Source organism: Diplotaxodon limnothrissa, linkage group LG19 (genome assembly GCF_057381915.1).
Source record: "Diplotaxodon limnothrissa isolate DT_005_m linkage group LG19, D_limnothrissa_male_GT1.1, whole genome shotgun sequence".
NCBI classification, from domain to species: Eukaryota; Metazoa; Chordata; class Actinopteri; order Cichliformes; family Cichlidae; genus Diplotaxodon; species Diplotaxodon limnothrissa.
The window spans coordinates 25,008,938-25,027,983 of NC_140614.1; the positions used below are offsets into that span (position 1 = coordinate 25,008,938).

At 39.9% G+C, this 19,046-nt stretch overlaps 1 protein-coding gene across 1 annotated transcript; it reads right to left on the reverse strand.

Annotated features, from left to right (window-relative positions):
• Nucleotides 1-1,201: 1,201 nt before the first annotated feature.
• Nucleotides 1,202-15,437, reverse strand: LOC146612307 (phospholipase B1, membrane-associated-like). Its single transcript, XM_085342487.1, has 43 exons — nucleotides 15,383-15,437; nucleotides 14,618-14,661; nucleotides 14,443-14,506; nucleotides 14,175-14,238; nucleotides 13,997-14,031; nucleotides 12,712-12,778; nucleotides 12,575-12,623; nucleotides 11,842-11,907; nucleotides 11,677-11,742; nucleotides 11,538-11,593; nucleotides 11,362-11,419; nucleotides 11,151-11,258; nucleotides 10,998-11,039; nucleotides 10,577-10,645; nucleotides 10,363-10,440; nucleotides 10,186-10,246; nucleotides 10,035-10,093; nucleotides 9,391-9,464; nucleotides 9,266-9,309; nucleotides 8,854-8,962; nucleotides 8,695-8,746; nucleotides 7,710-7,790; nucleotides 7,128-7,193; nucleotides 6,948-7,048; nucleotides 6,781-6,862; nucleotides 6,048-6,152; nucleotides 5,837-5,932; nucleotides 5,651-5,722; nucleotides 5,466-5,543; nucleotides 5,282-5,342; nucleotides 5,144-5,202; nucleotides 4,466-4,533; nucleotides 4,332-4,375; nucleotides 4,094-4,193; nucleotides 3,942-3,993; nucleotides 3,734-3,814; nucleotides 2,835-2,900; nucleotides 2,591-2,685; nucleotides 2,187-2,268; nucleotides 1,976-2,080; nucleotides 1,732-1,827; nucleotides 1,549-1,623; nucleotides 1,202-1,459 (listed from the first exon to the last, which is right to left on the reverse strand). Exons 1-43 carry the CDS (start codon nucleotides 15,435-15,437, stop codon nucleotides 1,202-1,204), a joined length of 3,243 nt encoding a protein of 1,080 aa, XP_085198613.1.
• Between the last annotated feature and the right edge of the window lie 3,609 nt (nucleotides 15,438-19,046).

Below are 19,046 nucleotides of genomic sequence, written 5' to 3' on the forward strand. Positions count from 1 at the left end.
GCACTATGATGCCAGATTCTTCACTTCATCCATGTAGGCCGCCTCATCGTTGTTGGAGATGGCACCCAACACCACTGTGTCGTCAGCAAACTTCACAATGGTGTTGGAGCCATGGGTGGCCACACAGTCTGAAGTGTAGAGGGAGTAGAGCAGTGGCGAGAGGACACATCCCTGAGGTGCTCCTGTGTTGATGGTGATGCTGTTAGAGACGCATCCACCCAATGTAGATGTGTAAGCAGCCACCCCTGTATAGACTTGCTACATTATTACTGATTCAAAAAACAAACAAAGTAAAGGTTACATCAGGTTACACATAGTAAACTGATCTGGTTTGTAATTATGTCTGCAATGTGTCAAAATAAATACGTATGTAAATGGCGTAAAGTATAGAAGAAGAAGAAGAAGAAAGTGTACTTTATTGGTCCCCGTGGGGAAAATCCCTCTCTGCATTTAACCCATTCACTCAGTGAAGCAGTGGGCAGCCACTGGGCGCCCGGGGAGCAGTGTGTAGGGACGGTACCTTGCTCAGGGGTACCTCAGGGTAGCTGTTCAGGGGAATCGTATTTCAGGGGAATAGTATTTCAGCTTGTGCTGAATGAAGGGGGAAACCGCAGAAAATGTTTCTCAATGCTTGAGTAAATGTACTTTTCACCCTGTCACAAGTTTGTGACATAATCAACAGAAGCTGTCGGCATATTTCATCACTCTAAAGGGATCATAAACCATTCCTGTGTATATTTTATCAGCAGGCTCGGCCTTTGGAGGTAATAATCAACCTAACCAGCTGGAGCATTAGTAGTTTCTGTTTTGCAGTGCTTTTTCTGCACAAACAAGTGTATTAAGCTGGGTCAGGATTGAGCAGTCACACTACAGTACACTGTTTCATGAATTATTGCCAATTAACCCTCCATTTCCCACCACCCACACCATACAGTCCCACTAGTATTTGTCTCAAAATGAAAACACATTACAAGTATACACAAAATTACCACAGAAACTTAATTCAGTGTTTATTTTACTGCATATATTTATATATACATAGACATATGTATTTAAGTTACAACATTAATTTATCAAAGCAAACAGGATCATATATAACATTGTACAGTTTTGAAAAACAGCCTCATTGTCAATGTTTGAGTAGCTCTTTATCCCCCCCCCCCTCCCCCCCTAGTTAGTCCCATGAAAAAACATAACAAAGTTAAAATTCTGTGCCCTTCATCTGCCCCGAAGTCATCATCTTCTTCTTGTTCTTCCTGGCTTTGTAGGAGAAGAGGAGCCAGGTGACAGCTGAACCAATCAGAAGGCCAACAACCGCCAGCACAGCAGCGAGCCATGCTTGCACAGTGTTAGGACACTTTGGATTGCCCGAGGCTTGTGGTGTGATGTCAGTTATGGGTGGTGTGGCTGTGACTGCAGGAGCCACACTGTTTATCTTTGTGAAGATGTAAGGATGTTCCTGGAACATATAAATAGGATGTCAAAGTTCAATTCCATAAACCTGTAAGAAAGCTGCAATAAGAAGTGCTTCTGCAGCTGATTCCTTACCTCAGTGGGACACTTGATTCTGTCTCTGCCATTTGAAAAGGCGTTATACGTCTGTTTTTCCCCAACTGGTTCCATCTAGAGACAAAACCACAAATGCATGTCTGTTCAGCATAAATTGCAGGGAGATGTTGTAATTATAAAGGCAAACAGTTATCCCTTTACTACCCACATTAAAAGACTCACCATGTTATTCCACACAGCTACAGCCATGTCAGCATGTCCCCGTTCACTGAAGTGGAAACAGTCCTGGGAGAAGTATGTGACATCAGGTTGGCCTTCCTGCACGAGGGAAAACACACAATCATCCCTGTTTGTGGGTAAAATGCATCCTGAGCACTGACAGACGTGTTACTGTCCGCAAACTAAATGTTTACATATAAATACATGTAGAGCGTAGTGGAGGGTGATGCGCACACGGAAGACTTACAGCATTGAAAGGTAAGATGGTGCTTTTAAAAAAAGGCTGGAGAACCACAGCAAAATCCTCTTTGTCGTCATAGCGACCTCCATCCAACAATTTTTCGGTTTCAGTCTGGGAGTAACAGATGGCTGATGTTATTAAGGTAATGTAACAATCCTGATTCATCAACACTTGTTCAGAATCAAACATTTTACTATCAAGGCTCCAGCCTGCTAACCTGGTATTCCCGATTGATTCGTTTTGCTTCTGCCAGCTCTGGTGAATTCTCTCCCGGGTCCAAGAAGCATCGGCAGACAAACCTGGGGATACACAGGGAAAAATCACTGATTTGTTATTCATTCTGGTATGAGGCAGTTGTGTCATACAATACAAATTATATCTGATATTCTAGTTTTTCTCAATAGACAGTGCAATGAAGAGGAGGGGATCTACAGGAAAGGGCCTCAGGTCGGAGAACCTCGGCTGTTGTATTTAGCCTTACAGCATATAGTCGCTTGCTCAATCTATCACCTAGACCTGATGTCTTATGACAGATTCCCTAGATATAGACGAGAAGTGATTTAGACTGCCTTGTAATCAATGGTCTTATTCATGAAAAGTTGCTTAGATTGATGAACATACTGTTGCACCACACTGCACCCTAGGGTGTCCTTATTGATCTTGCGAAGACCTTCAATTTCCAGGATCCCCAGCACGTTCACAATCGTCCTGGGAACCTACAATTAAAAAAAAAATCATAGAAGAGTGGAGCTAAAAAACTGGATGAACCCAAATATTTTTTTGGTTCAGAATCTCTTAAAGGTTTCTTCACTTATGAGCTTACTATATAATATTATTCTTTTTACGTCAATAAAAATAGTCTCACCTCATTGTACAGCATGTCCAAGCTTGTCATCATATGATAGCTGTAGTTCTTAGGTGAGTGCATGGCCTGTAGTTTGGAGAGATGCAATCAATAAGGCTATTTATTAACACATGAACTTAGTTCAGTTCAGCCACGACTTTTTGCCCCACCCACCACACCCCATTAGTGTTTTCTTTTCTTTTTGTTGTAGCCAGCAGCATAATTAAGGCAGATATGAGGGGAATGTGGCCAAGTTTGAATCCACCAAGAGAGAGCCATGCAACATGTAAGAGCGCACTAGCAACAACTAACCCTAAGCTGTCACTACAGTCTCAGAGCTCATCTTAAATTGATGCTGCACTTTGATATTCTGCTTCAAAGCACAAACATTAAAAGAGAGACTACCCTGACAGTGGAGCTTGAGGGGTGTAATGGGAGAGGGGGTGTGGGGTGGGTTTAAAATGAGAAAGGAAAAAGCGGGAGCGAGCAAGACAGAGACAGGAAGAAGAGAGTCTCGGTTGACTTCTGTGTTGTTTATGCCTCTTAGAGAACAAGGCCTGTCACTGTGTTCTGTGTGCTTGTTCAACGCAGACATAGGCCGGGGTAGAGGAGGGAGGGGGTGATCTGTGTTGCAGGGCTAAAGCGACAGAATGTGCTTATTGAAAACAAACCATGTCTGCTCTCATCCCTGTCTGACACAATAAAACAATAAACGGGGGGGGGGGGGGGGGGGGGGGGGGGTGCTCACAAGGCTTAATTATTCTGCTCCAGTGCTTAGTTCCATTTGGGGAGTGATGATATCTCGAGAGGGCGTTTAACACCACTGGATGTTTAAGCACTACACTTGCAGAGGGAAATAATTTTTTCCCTTAGAAATGCCCTTCAAACCACATTTCCTGTGACGACTTAAAGCAACTCACCCGATCGTTGCAGTATTGACACAGGTCATTCCCTCCGATGAAGAGGGTCACAAGCTTCCAGTCGTTCTCAAAATCCACGGCCTAGTTTGATTGGTGGTGACAGATTCAGAGAGACAGGTTTAATTACATGTGTTTTCCCGCAGAAAACGTGGCAAGGCTTGAGACAAGGCTACATTAAAAATCACTTGGTAATGCATGTTAAACTCACTGGGTCCTCTTTCATGGCATCAATAAGGCTTCTGACCTGTGCAGGGATTTGTCTGCATGGAATTGCACATAATTAGCCCATGCAATGCTTCCAAGATAGCATAGTAATAAAGCCGTTTATATATCTGATAACACGTCAACGTCAGAACTCACGATATTTTAGCGCCCGATACGGCCACATTGAAACCAGCCTCCTTTTTTCCTGTCCCCTTTGACATTCCTTGGACATCAGGATTAAACTTCTTAAGGATATCTAAAGTATGTATTATAAAAAAGTTAGGGTACAGAGTTTACTCAGTTAAAGACAAAATACAATTTTTTGTCAGATTATTTCTGCCATCTAGTGGTGCTTATGTGCACTACAGTTCAACACAGGAGGTTTCTGACTTACTGGGTAATGTTGTGACAGTCTCAAGAGTATCATCACCTCCAATGCTAATAAAAAAAATAGGCAAACAAAGAATGTGTGTTTAGAATGCAACGTTTATACTTTATAATGTGCAAAGTATTGTTTTGGTCTCTCACCTCCACGACACTCCTCTGTACTCAGTACTTAGCTCCACCAGACTTTGTGATTTAGCACCAAAGGCGGCCTACATTTGGGAAAAGGTGATTTTACAGCTGAATCATTAACAGAATTCCCCCGTTTCAACCACTCTGTCATTAAGTTGATATTACTCTATCTGTTTATACATTAACTGATTTATAGGTACCTAGAAAAGGTGTGATGTGTAACACTGTTATTACCATTATAAATTATTACAGATTAATCTACTCGCTATTGGTCCCAGAGACCAAAAAATGTGCCAGTGAGTATTTTTCAGCTCTTAAGTACTTGAAAACAAAGAAAATCCGTCCTTTAGACAGTAACTCTGTTACTTTGTCTATTAGTGACGTGATTTATGAAATATTACAGTATTAATGGGTTTTTCTGGCATTCAGTTTTTATTGTAGAAGCAAGTACGTTTGATTTATTTAGAAACTTTGAAATAAATTAGATTTGCAAGAACTGAGAACAAACAGAGAAGAAAAAACAAGACGCATAAACCACAGGCAGATAACTGCATAGCTGCCAAATAGTTGACTATGGCTGTGAGAGGCAAATGAAGGATTTGGATGAAAAACAGTGAGCGGAAAATTTTGGGAGTTATTTAGAGGATTTATTCAGTTATGACAAAATTTCAGTCACGCTCTTGAGCTTACCGTTAAAGAGTCTCCCAGAGCAGCCACTACCTTGATGTCTGCTGGTCGCACCTTGTGAGCTATTAAAAAAGTCAACATGAGTATATTTGACATGTAATCACTGTATTTCAGAACTGAATTATAACACAGGATGAGCACCTGAAGTGGGCACAGAGTTGGACGGTGCTGTGTTTGAACAGGAGAAGTCACTCCCCCAGTTCTGTAATATGATAAAGATATATTTCATAATTAAGACTCAATCATTTTCCATTGTGCATAATGTAAATAATAAATGTTTGCCACAAGTGTTTGGGGGGTATGAAACACCTAAATTATAACCTACCTGGACTGGAGCAGGAGTGGGTGGTGGGCCTGGAAAGGTGTAGCCGCTATTAACAGCCGTCCTAATGAATGGGACTGTCTGTATTTGGAAAGAAAAATGGAAATTAAAAAAAAAAAAAAAGCTAATGAAAGCATAAAAGTAATAACATAATAATGCAGAATGTTGAGATTTAGATTCATTTTTACCTCAGAGGGACAAATCAAATCAACACCAGCTGTGAAGTTTTGTGTAGAAGTCTTGCTGCCCAGTGGCTCAAGCTAAAAGAGCATGAAAGTCGGTTACTTAGTATCAGAGAAGTTAAATAACAAAACAAAACAAAAAAACCCGCATGGAGAAAATTTTGATGTCATAATGGCCGTAGAAACTCCTACCATATTGTTCCACAGACCACGGGCCATGAGTGTGTGAGCTTTCTGGCTGAGATGAAAACAGTCAGGGGCAAAGTAAGAGCGATCGGGCCGGCCGTCCTTTTATAAAGAAGCCAAAGAAAGGAAGACTTTTTTTTTTTTCAAGTTAAACAAATTCCTAAATGAAAACAAAAATATTGTAAAAGTGTGGTGTTTCACATTTGTAAGACATTACCTGTAACTTGGGAAGAGAAAGCCCTCTAAGGAAGGGCTGCAGTATCACAGTGAAGTTACCATGCGTGTCATACCGCCCAGAGTCAACGAGCTGTTGCATGCCAACCTGAGAGGACAGACAGTCATAAGATGACCTCACAAGAATAAAAAGCAAATAAAGTTTTTGACTTTGCAGTGACAGTTATATTCAGTGGACAATGACATCATAATATCGCCCTCTTTAGCCTTTAAAAAGTCCACTTATTTGTTGTAGCAAGCTTTTAAACCTCAAGATAAATTCATTATGACCTCATGAAATTGTTTAAAATACAGAGGTGTCTTTAATTTTTAGTCATAATTATTCAGTTACTATACAATGCAGCTATTAAACCAAAGAAACAAAGAATCTGTTATTATAATTGAAATCTACTTTCATTCCTTAATAGACTGACTGTAGAGTCAGTCTATTTATGCCTTTGAAAATGCTGCTGTCAGGTTTAGTAAGCTTGAGAAATGTGTAATGCACATAAGAAAGCACAGAGAATTGTAATTATTTAGTTTATTTATTTTCTTTCTGTATTCATCTCTTATTTTATCACTTTACTCCAGAGCCATTATTGTAAGCAGTGGAGGAGTAAATTTTGTTTTTTTTCTTCAATTTTTTAAAATTGTACAATGACAAATAAAGGAACCCTGAACCTTGACATGTGGAAATTATGGAAAATCCTTCTTTTTAACTTCTTTCTCTTTCACACCTGGTAGCCTGTGTTGTAGGTCTCAAGCATCTCGAGTTCAGCTGATCCGTCTTTAGGACTCAGGGCACAGGAGCAAAACATACTGGAACATAAATGCACAGAGTGTCAATTAGTGGTTTACGATTTTTGGTCAAACTGTTTGTCCAACACAAGAAAATATTGCTTACTTTGCAAGCCAAGTTGGACACCCCAAAGTCGAATCACTGTGCAGATCACGTAGCTGTTTGACGCTAAACAGCTCTACCAGATTAACAACGGCACGAGGCACCTGGAAAGATTTCGACATTGAAAACATTCAGGGATACTGAATGGCTGTGGCAGCAAGGTGCAAGAAGATGAGAACATACTTCACGGTGGAGTATGTCTAGACCTTCACTGATCCGACGGACCACGTTCCTGGGTGAGTAATAGATCTGTAGGGGGGAAACAAAATCTCTATTACAAAAGATCCCAAGCATAAATGTGAAAAACAAATATCTGGTAAATTATTGAATTAGTTATTCCACTGAAACGTACAATTAAACTATTTTGATTATAATTTGAATGCCGAATAATTTCTTCTAGCTTCACTAATGCAGGAGTTGGCTATGATTACTTGTCTTTAATGATTATTTTGGACTGTTAATCAAGTAAAGCAAGCAACTTTTGAGGCTTTTGTCTCTGAAAGATTGTTATGATAATGAGGATAATTTTAAGTTGTCATTAAAATCATAAAATATTTTGGATGAACAACATGAAAAATATCTCTAAATTTGATTTCGACCAAAAATTGACATTTGAAATTTAAACTATATTTCTAACAGCTTTTTTTCTTCTAATTCAGCAGTTTATGGCAGTTCAATGGTATGAAACCGCCTGATTATGATGGCAAAGTAAGTACCGGTAAGTACAATATATAAAACAACAAAGACAACATGTGGAGCGCTTACAGTGTCCTTGCAGTAGTTGCATATGTCATTTCCACCAATGAACATGGTGATAACTTTCCAGTCATTGTTGAAATCGATACGCTGGAGGACATAAGAGGTAAAGTTCTGTGTTTAATTTGTTCATTATTAACTTAAAGCTGTGACAAAATACACATGACACTGTGTCTGAATGTACACCCACCGGCCACTCTATTAGGTACACCTGTTCAACTGCTTGTTAAGACAAATATGTAATCTGCCAATCACATGGCAACAAATCAACATGTGGCCAAGGTGATCTAACTGAGTGTCAGAATGAGAAAGAAAGGTGATTTAAGTGGCTTTGAATGTGGTATAGTTGTTGGTGCCAGTTGGGCTGGTATGAGTATTTCAGAAGCTGCTGATCTACAGAGATTTTTACACACATCCACTACTAGTGTTAACAGAGAATGGTCCAATGAAGAGAAAATATGCCATGTTGATGCCAGAGATCAGAGGATAATGGCCGGACTGCTTTGAGATGATAGAAAAAGGAACTATAGCCACTTGTTACAACCAAGGTCTGCAGAAGAGCATCTCTGAATATACAACAAATCAAACCATGAAGCAAAAAGGGCTACAGCAGCATCAAAAGATCTCACAAAGTGCCACTCTTGTCAGCTAAGAACAGGAAACGAATGCTAATGCTTTATGAAAACATGGATCCATTCTGCCTGGTATCGACAGTCTTGGCATTTTCTTGGGTCGGCTTGTGCTCCAATCCAATAAACCATCTTTGTGATGTGGTCGAGCAAGAGATCATGGATCATGGATGTAAACCAGACAACTCATGATGCTGTCAATATGGAGCAAAATCTCTGAGGAGTGTTTCCAGCATCTTGTTGAATTCATGCCACACAGAAATAAGGCAGCTCTGTTGGGAAAAAGAGGTCCAACCTGTACTAGGAAGGTGTACCTAATAAAGTCCCCAGTATGCATATTTCTCCTGCAGTTATTGCTGACTTACCGAATCGCTTTTCATTTTGTCCACTAGGATGCGCGCCTGTCCTGCCATGTCACTAGAAATAGCAACAAATGTTATCTTTAAAACTTGCTGATTATGTTTTTTTCGTATAGCATGCTGCAAATCCTGCTAAGGTTGAAAGTAAGTACAAATGTGACTTACTCGCTCTTTGCTCCTGGAACAGCCTGATTGAGAAAGGCTTTAGCATCGTTCTGTCCACTGATTCCTGTAGAGAATCCAGTCAGGGAGGGGGAAAACTCCCTCAGGATGTCTGAAAAAATGATTAGAAGTTAAAAAAAAAACAACCCTCAAATAATGATTTAATTGTTATACTCTTATATTGTAATTTAGTCATTGTGACAGCATTTAGATTTCTTAAGTATACAAAAGTGCCCTTTCATTTTAGCAACCAAACTCATTTTGTTGATTCAGGTCATTAGATTGCATAAAAGATAGGCCTGTTCAAGCCTATATCCTTTAGTGATGGTGATGAGAACCACAATTTAGTTTAATAAGTGAAATACAACTACCATTTTTTCAACTTCAAAAACATGAGTGCAAAATAGAGACATACTGGCCAGAGTTGTCACAGTGGCTATGTTTTGGTCACCACCAACGCTGAAAGTTGCAGAAATTTAGTTAGTTTTATAAAGTAACTCTTCCAAAATGTAAACAAATTTGTATTTTAACTTGTCTTACCTCCATGACAATCCTCTGTACTGATTAAGCAGTAACAACAAGTTATGTGATTTTGCACCTACGCCATTGGCCGCCTGCAGGAAACATCAGATGCAAGACAATAAAAAGCCGGGCTAATAAAACCCAAAGGAATGAATTGGTTGGTCCTGCAAGGTACTATACCATAGGTGTTAAACATATGGCTCCTGGGCCACAACTAGCCTGCCTTGCATCCTATTCTACCCCAAATGTATAAAGATTGCAGAGAAGTCATTAATAACTGCAATTTTTCAAGAAAATCCAACGTGATTACAAAAAATTGTAAAAGTATGACAGTAAAAAAGTTAAAAACATAAAATCATAAAATACTTTTATGATTGTTTACTTCTAAAATATTTTTTAATGAAGGTTTTATGCCTTTTTAGATCTAGTGGGTCTGTAAATTAAGTGCAAATGAGAGATAGAGTTAATTATTTTTCTTAAGAATCAGACTGCTCACCCTTTCCTACCTTTGAAATTATTTGTTTATTAAATTTTAATGTTTTTGAAAATTATTAGTATTATCATTATTATCATTACCAGTAGTAGTAGCAGTAGTATTATTGATTTTACTGTTTGGACTCCCATTAGATGAAATTGGGCTGTAGGAGAAGGGAAACACTCACTGTTAGAGAGTCACCAAGCGCTGCCACCACCTTGATGTCTCCAGGTTTGAGCTCATTAACTGTACAGTGGAAAGAACAATGTGACTGAGCATGACTGGACTGAGAAACATATCCCTCAGTGTAGTAGTGGAATTTAAAAATCATTTCTCACCCGATGTGGGTACGGTGTTAGACGGGTTACGGTCTGTGCAAGGTATCTCGGTACCCATCTCCTAAAAAAATATACTCAGGTCAGTTTATCTACAGATTTAAATTATCTTCTTTACTTTATTTCTTTCTTTCTTTTCTTTCTTCTTCTTCTTTTTTTTTTTACATATCTGACTCTTACTTGAACTGCTGCTTTGTTGTAAAATTCCCCCACTGTTTCAGGAGGGGAATTAATCTGTGTACGCAGGAAAGGACGCTCCTGGGATGAGAACAGAAAATTCACAGTTTTAACAGTTTAACATTGAATTTTATAACTTAAAAAGTCTACTCTATGAGATGAAAGCATAACACATTAACACTTCAAAGGCATTTTTCAATAGACTGCAGTGACTCACCTGGTTAGGGCAAGGAAAAGTTATGGCATTTCTGTCTGTAACCTTGGGCTCACTTGTCAGTGGCTGAAGCTGGAGAAGAAAAGGTCAATGAGTGGTTAAGATTTGGGGTTATATGTGCAGCTATTTTGCATCCAGCAGCCTACAAAGTACAATCCACTCATCTGTGCATTCAGAGTGAACAACATTGAGAGGAATCATCGTGTAGATAATCCCGTGAAGTAAATCATTAAATCTTTTGTCAGGCATATTAACACTTTAATCTGTGTTTAATCTGACACTTGTTATTTCTGGCCTTTAAATTGAAGGGATGGTTTTAATGTCAGAATAAAATGAATTTCTAGAAGTCTGCTGCTCTTTCACACTGCCTATTTTCATTTTATACATTTTCCTTTTTGCATCTAAGTGTGGTTTAAGAACTTACCAGGTTTGTCCAGAGTTGAATAGTCAACTGGTCAAGGCTAGACTGTGTGGAAGCACATTACATATGCAAGGTACACATTAGTCAGCAATATTTGATGAGTTGTTAATAAAGGAAAGATTATGCAACGTAGCTGATAGGAACAATGTTACTTACAGAGTCTGATTGGGGCTCAAGGATAGTGGGGGCTGAATGCAACATAACAGTGAAGTCTGCACCGTTGTTATTCCACTTTGGATTTTTGAAGACATGGCTCAGAGTATCCTGAAAACAAATCCCAAATAAAATAGTCAGTTAGGCAGGAAAATATGTCAGAGAGAAAAAAAAAAGGATGCACAGAAAATGCATTTATTTACAAGTAGTTTACCTGCAGTGCTTTCAGGAGAGTTGCTTTATATAGGCGTTTGGCATTACACTCACACGTGCTACAAAATTAAAAACAATCCTATAACTGTACATGCATAACACAGAACAGACTTGAAACATGTTTTACATGAGTTTTTAACACGTTGCTTTTGGTAGATTTTTATGGGAAACACTCACTTATCTTGCTGATGATATCCACTCCAGGTGACCACATGAACTAAAGTACGATGCAGCTGTAAGCATACACCCAGAGTGTTATTTTTGATTGCCAATCCATATGTTCATGGAAAAACTGAATCCAAAAAAAGGACCATACCCGTTTCTGCAGTATCTGCAGAGCTGCTTCCACTTCTTGCACTGCAGCCTCAATATCTTCTTCAACCTGAAGAACAAAGAAATGGCAACATTTTGTATTTTTTCCTTTTCGTCACATGCGGCACCAAAAATAGAGCCTCAGCAGAAATTAAACAAGAGATCTTACATGTGACGAACAGGCACATATGAAATCTGCGGGCACAAACAGCAGCACAAGCTTCCAGTCTTCCACCTGAAAGGACATGCAGTATAATGTATGAGTGTCTAAGTTATTTCTTTTTCATGCACACTTTGTTAGATTTGATTTTCTTGGATAACACAGTGCGCCTCAGTTGGGCGAATGCTTGCAGTTTATGAACTTAACCTGTCATTGTTCACATCTACCCAGAGAAAACGTAACAGTTTCCATCAATCTCACGTTGACTTTCTGTTTCTGTTTGATGCTTTTGTTCATTCCTCTCGTTGTGCTTCATAGGATTTTATATATGACTGATTTTCACTCATGCGTTAAAATGTCTTAAATTAAAGTGGCCTCATTTATCAATACGTTTTTATGCCTGTGAAGCTCTTTGAACCTCTGTATGTGATATTGGTTATAAAAATGAAACTTAAAATTAATTAATAACTGTGGCATTTCACCACCAGAGACATTCCTGAATAACCATGACTGGGGGATTTAAATTAGTTAGTGATTATGGGAGTACCCAAGCACACCATGTCTCCTTGTTGAGATATCAAGCTGAGATTGATGTTTTAGTGAAAGTATCCTGTCATCTGTTTCATTTGTATTTATGTATATGCCATTGTTTTAATAGTGGATAAGCTCATTCACTGTAAAGGTCACAGAAACATTCAGATGTTTAAAATGCATAAATTAATATGACAGGGGTTAATTCTACCTGATGTGAAAGGGAGAGTGAAAGATCCTCGGCTTCTTCCAGTAAACTCCTGCAAACACAGAAACTCTCATGTAAAGAACCCTGCATCTGTCTTCTTAAACAGTATTTATCTGTAAAATGGGCATAATGTGTTTTACCTGGACTGTGATGAGCTCTGAGCTGATTGTTGAGCAATCACCGTGGGGTTAAACATGGACAGCAACTCTATTCAAACCACAAAGACATTACAGTGAAGACTGTGGTAGGCGTTAACACACAATAATAATGTACAGACAATGTACATTATGACATAGATGATAACTGACGATAAAAAGAAAGCTTGCTTTCTTTTATGTTCATGTGAAATCAGGGTCACTAACCAATGTTTATGGCCCCTATCTTATCCTTACAGATAAAGGAAACTATATGTTTATTAACCCTGACCTTGAACTGAACTATTAACTGTAAAAGTACATAAAACATAATCACAAAGGCCTTAATGATTTGATAAGCATTTTTAAAAAAAGCTTTAATCCACTTGAAGTTGGCAGTGAAAGGTGAAATGATAAAGCAGGTTTATAGTGGTTAACTAAAACAAGATTAATGGTCAAGTTCTAGGCCTGATAACATAATTGTCAGGTTCGACGGTGCCCCGACCGGCGACCTGTGTGTGTGTGTGTGTGTGTGTGTGTATTTGTTCTCCCGCTCTGTTTTTGTCTCCGTTGTAGTTGTTACGCGGTTGCGTAGCAACGGGAGATGTCCGACCCGGAAGTTCCGCCACTCTGAGTGGTCCCACCTGCAACTGATTCCTCGCCAGCTGCTGCCAATCATCCACCATTGTGACAGAACTATTTAATGGTGTGGCTGAGTGACAGACAGCGCTGGAGTATTCCACCAAGCCGGGTAGTGACTCGAATTCAGCGAGTGTTAGACAAACGTTTGATAGCGGAGGGAGGCTAACCGCATCTGTTTGCCTTTTTTCCAGGCTACGAGTGAGACGGAGATACGAGAGGAGAGACGTCACTGTTTACGAAAGTCGTATGGACACACGAGGGGAGCACGGAAGGGACTTAGCACTATGGATTACTTTGGATTTGCTTCACTGTAAATAAAGACACTGTTCAATCTTAACGAGCGATCCGCGTCTGGGTTCTCTTACTCATCACTCCCGTAACAATAATAGGAGATTTAAATGATATAATAATAATTAGTTGGGAAATTATTAACTTTGAAACCATGAAACCGAAGTTCAGTCATAAAGTAACAAAGTATTTTGGGAAAACAGTTTTGTGATTACAAATACTACATGTAAAAGTAATTTCAAAGGTTAACAGTTGATAACCAATGTGATTATTTATATTAGATTGCATTGTACATTTTTCATTTTATACATTCATCTCTTGATATTTGAAAATAGTACAACTGGCTGTAAATGAGACTTACCAGCTAGTCTACTGATAATTCTGGAGGCTTCATCCCTAAAAATGAAGACATACACATTGTATAAGACGGTGGTTGTGTTCAGTTAGGTTTACTTTTAAAGCCACAGTACGTGCTGACCCATTCAGTGTTCATTCTTCAGTATTACTTAGATTTGTGCTTTTTTTGTTTTGCAATATACCTGTTTGAATCTGGTATTCCCAAGGTATAAACAGTGGTGATATCAGTAGGTGTCAGAGCATGAACTGGTGTTGGAAAAGCAAGGAAATGAAATGTCAGCAATCTCATAATGCAACACTAGAAAATATATTTAAAAGCAGACCTATTATAGAAGGATGAAAGTAGTGACTAAGCGCCTTCAGGCAACTGTTGTTGTGATTTGATGCTATAGAAATAAAATTGAATTTTAACTCAGTGCCGTCACTGATTATGTCTGCAGGGAGCATTACCTGAAGAAGATGGAGACAAGTGCGGTGGTAATGGTGAGCAAAGTATGGACATGTACATTTCCGTCTGAATCACATAAAAAAGTCTGTACATTAGTACATTACAAGAGCAATATACAGATGATAGTATAAAATATGAATGTGCAGACAAAAAGGTGTGATAACTGGCAAAAAGTACCTCTTCTGTTTTTACTTTTGTCTGGTCGCCACCTTCAACACCATCTAGATGGGACGTAAGTCAAAATTAACACGTTTAAATTTCTAAAATACTGAAATGAAACCAAACCCATGAAATTAATCAGTAGAAGTTAGGCGGTTTATAAAAGTTGAAAATCTTAAATTAAAAAGAGTTAATTAGGTTAAAAAATATTAGCAGGTAACAATAAAAAAGTTGCATTTTTCTTATTTTAATTTTGTAAAACTCTTTGAGATTTTTAGTGAATAATCAACTAAATTAATGTTTGCGCACTCCAAATCTAAGCCAGGTGGAGAGATGACTGATTGGCAAAAAAACTCATTATATTTATTTGAGTTCTACTTTATTTAAAACAGAAAGATAAAGTATTAGCTTTGCTGGGATAGCTAATACACTCTCTCTGAGTGCCCTCATAGATGCTTCTCAGATTTTAAAATTGCAACTTAACAAGACTTCTGTGTAATTTACTACATTTGCATTTTCAACCCAAACATTTTATACTCAGTGTATAAAGTGTACATCAGCAAACACGAGATAATTCTAGTATAAAACACAGCTTAAACACAAGGCACTCTGTAAAGGAAACAATGCTGTCAAACTGGTCAAATTAGGTAAATCATGCATGAGCCAGCAGTGACCGCTCAGTCAAAAGATCATTCTGATTTCAGCTCATGCTGTGCCTTCTTGCCCTTAAAATTCGCTACATAAGTGAGCACATTAAAGTAGTCCAACCTGTTCAGTACTTACCTGAATATGTCATGCATAATCCAACAAGGATAGCCACAATCAGGAGCGCAGCCATGATGTGGTCAGAGTGTTTTCCACGCTGGGGAATTTGTGCAGTTCTTCCTTATTTACCTTTGAGACTCAGAGAACGAAACTCTCACTCACTGTAAAAGTGCAGCATATCAATAAAGAGTGTGGAAAAGACCGGGATTCCAGAGAGAGCAAAGTTTTAAAAGGCAAAGAAGGGAGCCAGAGAGGAAACCCTGTCAAACAGAAAAGAAAAGAGTCCTCCCTGCTATGTTTGTCCTTTACACATCTGCTCTTATTCTCTTTTATAACCCCTTCTTATCAGTTTATCCAAATGACAATCGATCACATCCCTTTCTCTATCTCTACAGCTATAATTGTGCTGTGTCACCTATTGGGACACATAAATCAAAGGACCATGAAATGAGTATCAGTTTTTGGACTTCTAAGTCAGAGATTAAATACCTTTATATAACAATGACTGGCATATTAGTGAATCAACTGAATGAATAAAATCCATATGTCATGATTTTAGGTAATTTTTTGTGTGTAATTTGCTTATTTTAAACCAAATAACTATTCTGAAGTTAAAATTTTACCAGTTTCTGTTCCATTATGTCATGGAAGGGGTTTGTGGACACAATGACACATCGTGAGGATCACATTAGTGATTCACAGTAAAACTCACGTGGGTGTAAAGACACAACTAAGAAAATTATTTGCAGGTTTATAGTTTTCTAGCTTTCAGGGATGATTTCTGTGTATTTTAAATATGCTGCCCCACAATTTATAGTTGGACTAATGCTTCACTTTGTCGGAAGACGGTTCTTAACCAATAATGATGAATGGGAGTTCCTGGTGTTGTATGTGTTTCACCCAGGTTATATAATTTTATGCTAACAACCAGCAAGTTCGCTTTTGGAGATGTTTTGAGATATGATTAGATTGCTAAATACTTTATGAGTTGTGTCCTTTGAGATGGCTGTGCAGATAGACCTGACCCTTGGAATCAGTGCAGGATAATCAATCAAGATATCTTGATGTTTTCGAGTTGTCAGGAGTTTTCCATCAAGCAAAACATTTTAGGTTTATAATGTTATGACATGTTGTATCAAAACAGGCATAAACAGCCAGGTTATAAATAAGGACAAACTGAATAACTAAGCAGAAAAAGATAAGAAACAGCTTCACTAGAGATCGGGACTTTTTTGATCTATGAAAAATGGAGCTAGTCCAGTTGACTGATATCTTACTTACACACACTACATATGTGTTACAACTGCTGATTTAAGGATGTTGCATTTTGGAGAGCCTGAAGGTGTATTGGGAAGGAGCTGAAAGAGCTAAGGTCTACAACTTCAACACAACTGCCTTCTTTTTTCATGTTCACCCAGTTCTCTCGCTGCTGCAGCTTCTCATATTCCATATCAGTGGAATATGGTAGCTATTGGATCTGCAGAAAAGTGTGACAAAGAAGGTGCTTAAGAAGTACAGCCTTGGAAAGACTCACAGCTTTGGCCAGCCGCTTGAAGAGATACACCAGAGAGATTGAAGGTGTTACAGAGTATAGCATGGTGGAAAAGGATGGAGAGAATCCCCCACTAAGCTTTTGGGTTGGCATTTCTTTAGATTTTGTTTTGTATTAATTGCATGCTTTGGTGTTTGTTTGTGTTTGATGTGAGGTGTGGGCCACACCCATGTGGGAGTGGAGATTCTACTCTAGTCCAGCTGCCAGCTATTTGGAGTTGAATACAGGGAGCAGCTGATTGGGGAGGATTGGAGCCCTTCTCTATAAAGGGGAGAGGAAACAGGAAGTAGGGGTTGTCGTTGTTTTTTTTAGTAGGACATTAGTGTAGCAGGGAAGCCTCGAAGATCCAGGATGAAGTGTGCACATTTTAATGGAAAAGATTTTTAACCTGGCCTGGTTTTGCTTTTAAAATAAACTGAGGATGTTGGAGGGAGGACTCATTCTTATTGGGATGTGAGTGGATGTGCTGGAAGGCAGGAAAACAAACACTGGACTGGAGACTCTCTGTGCCCCTGACAAGGAAACTGGACCAGTTTTGGGGAAGTTCCAGCTCCCAGGATGTGATGTGGAGACCCAGCCTCGAACGAAGTCAGGCCTGAAAAGGCTAACAACCCTGACCGTGGTGGCTTTGGGCCTTGGATTCCTGGCCAGAGTTGTGTCTTCAGCCAGTAGTTTTACCCGGAGAAAGAACAAATAAATCTTGTGTAACCCATTACAGTGTGCGTGTGGTGGTTCGTTACTGGTCAATATTAGAGCTACTACATTCTTGTACGGAGGCCATTTTGGGCCTTACGTAACAAAGGCATGAGAATAAACCAGCTGTTCTCCACAGAATACTAAAAGAGCATATGGGAGAAGGACACAACCCAATACTCAGTGGATGGTGGATCTGAGAGCAGACCACAGCAACCACCCTGAACAGGGTCCAGTAGCCATCACAGTGGCAGACATCCAAGAAAGGGTCTCCAGTATGAAGAGTTGGACAGCACCAGGCGCCGACGTGGTTCACGCCTACTGGCTGAAGAAGCTGACTGCACTCCATGAGCGTATGGGAGCACAAATGAACCAGCTGCTAATTGACGAGAGACCCCCGGAATGGGCAGCACGGTGGCACGGTGGTTAGCACTGTTGCCGCACAGCAAGAAGGTCCTGAGTTCAATTCCACCATCAGGCCGGGGTCTTTCTGTGTGGAGTTTGCATGTTCTCCCCGTGTTTGCGTGGGTTCTCTCCGGGTACTCCGGCTTCCTCCCACCGTCCAAAGACATGCAACTTGTGGGGATAGGTTAATTGGATAATCCAAATTGCCACTAGGTGTGAATGTGCGAGTGAATGTGAGTGCGAATGGTTGTCTGTCCCTATGTGTTAGCCCTGCGACAGACTGGCGACCTGTCCAGGGTGTACCCTGCCTCTCGCCCTATGACAGCTGGGATAGGCTCCAGCGCCCCCCATGACCCTGAAAAGGATAAGCGGAAGCGAATGGATGGATGGATGGACCCCCGGAATGGCTAACTGAAGGCGGGACAGTCCTGATGCTCAAGGACCCCCAGTACGGTCCGGTCCCATCCAAATACCGGCCAATAACCTGCCTCAGTACTACATGGAAGCTCCTGTTGGCTAAAATGAACAGGCACATGGGTCAATACGTAAGCGGGGCACAGAAAGGAATTGTCAAGAAAACCAGAGGCGCGAAACCTAGCAGTCAGCCAAGACTGCAAGACTAGGCTGACCAACCTGTGCACTGCCTGGATTGATTACAAGAAGGCCTATGACTCAATGCCCCACACCTGGATCCTGGAATGCCTACACCTATACAAGATCAACAGGACCCTAAGAGGCTTCATCAGGAACTGATGCACAATCCAGCACATAACAGCAGGGTGCAAGATGCAAGCAGGCAGGGCATACATTGAACGCCATTACCAAGTGGCCGGCATAGTGTACAGAAACATCTGTGCCGAATATAGCTTGGAAGTCCCGAGGTCAAAATGGGAGACGCCCCCAAGGGTGGTGGAGAATGGCCGAGCTAAGATCCTGTGGGACTTCCAGATACAGACGGACAAAATGGTGGTGGCTAACCAACCGGACATAGTGTGTCACGGTTCTGGGTCCGTTGGACCCAGTATTTTGAGT

Coding starts and splice junctions, on each gene's coding strand:
- LOC146612307 (XM_085342487.1), bottom strand. CDS start 15,437: ATGGCTGCGCTCCTGATTGTGGCTATCCTTGTTGGATTATGCATGACA. Junction 7,194..7,709: donor GCAACTACTGCAAGGACACT/GTAAGCGCTCCA, acceptor TCCCCCCTACAG/ATCTATTACTCACCCAGGAA. Junction 5,203..5,281: donor CAACTCTGTGCCCACTTCAG/GTGCTCATCCTG, acceptor CTTTTTTAATAG/CTCACAAGGTGCGACCAGCA.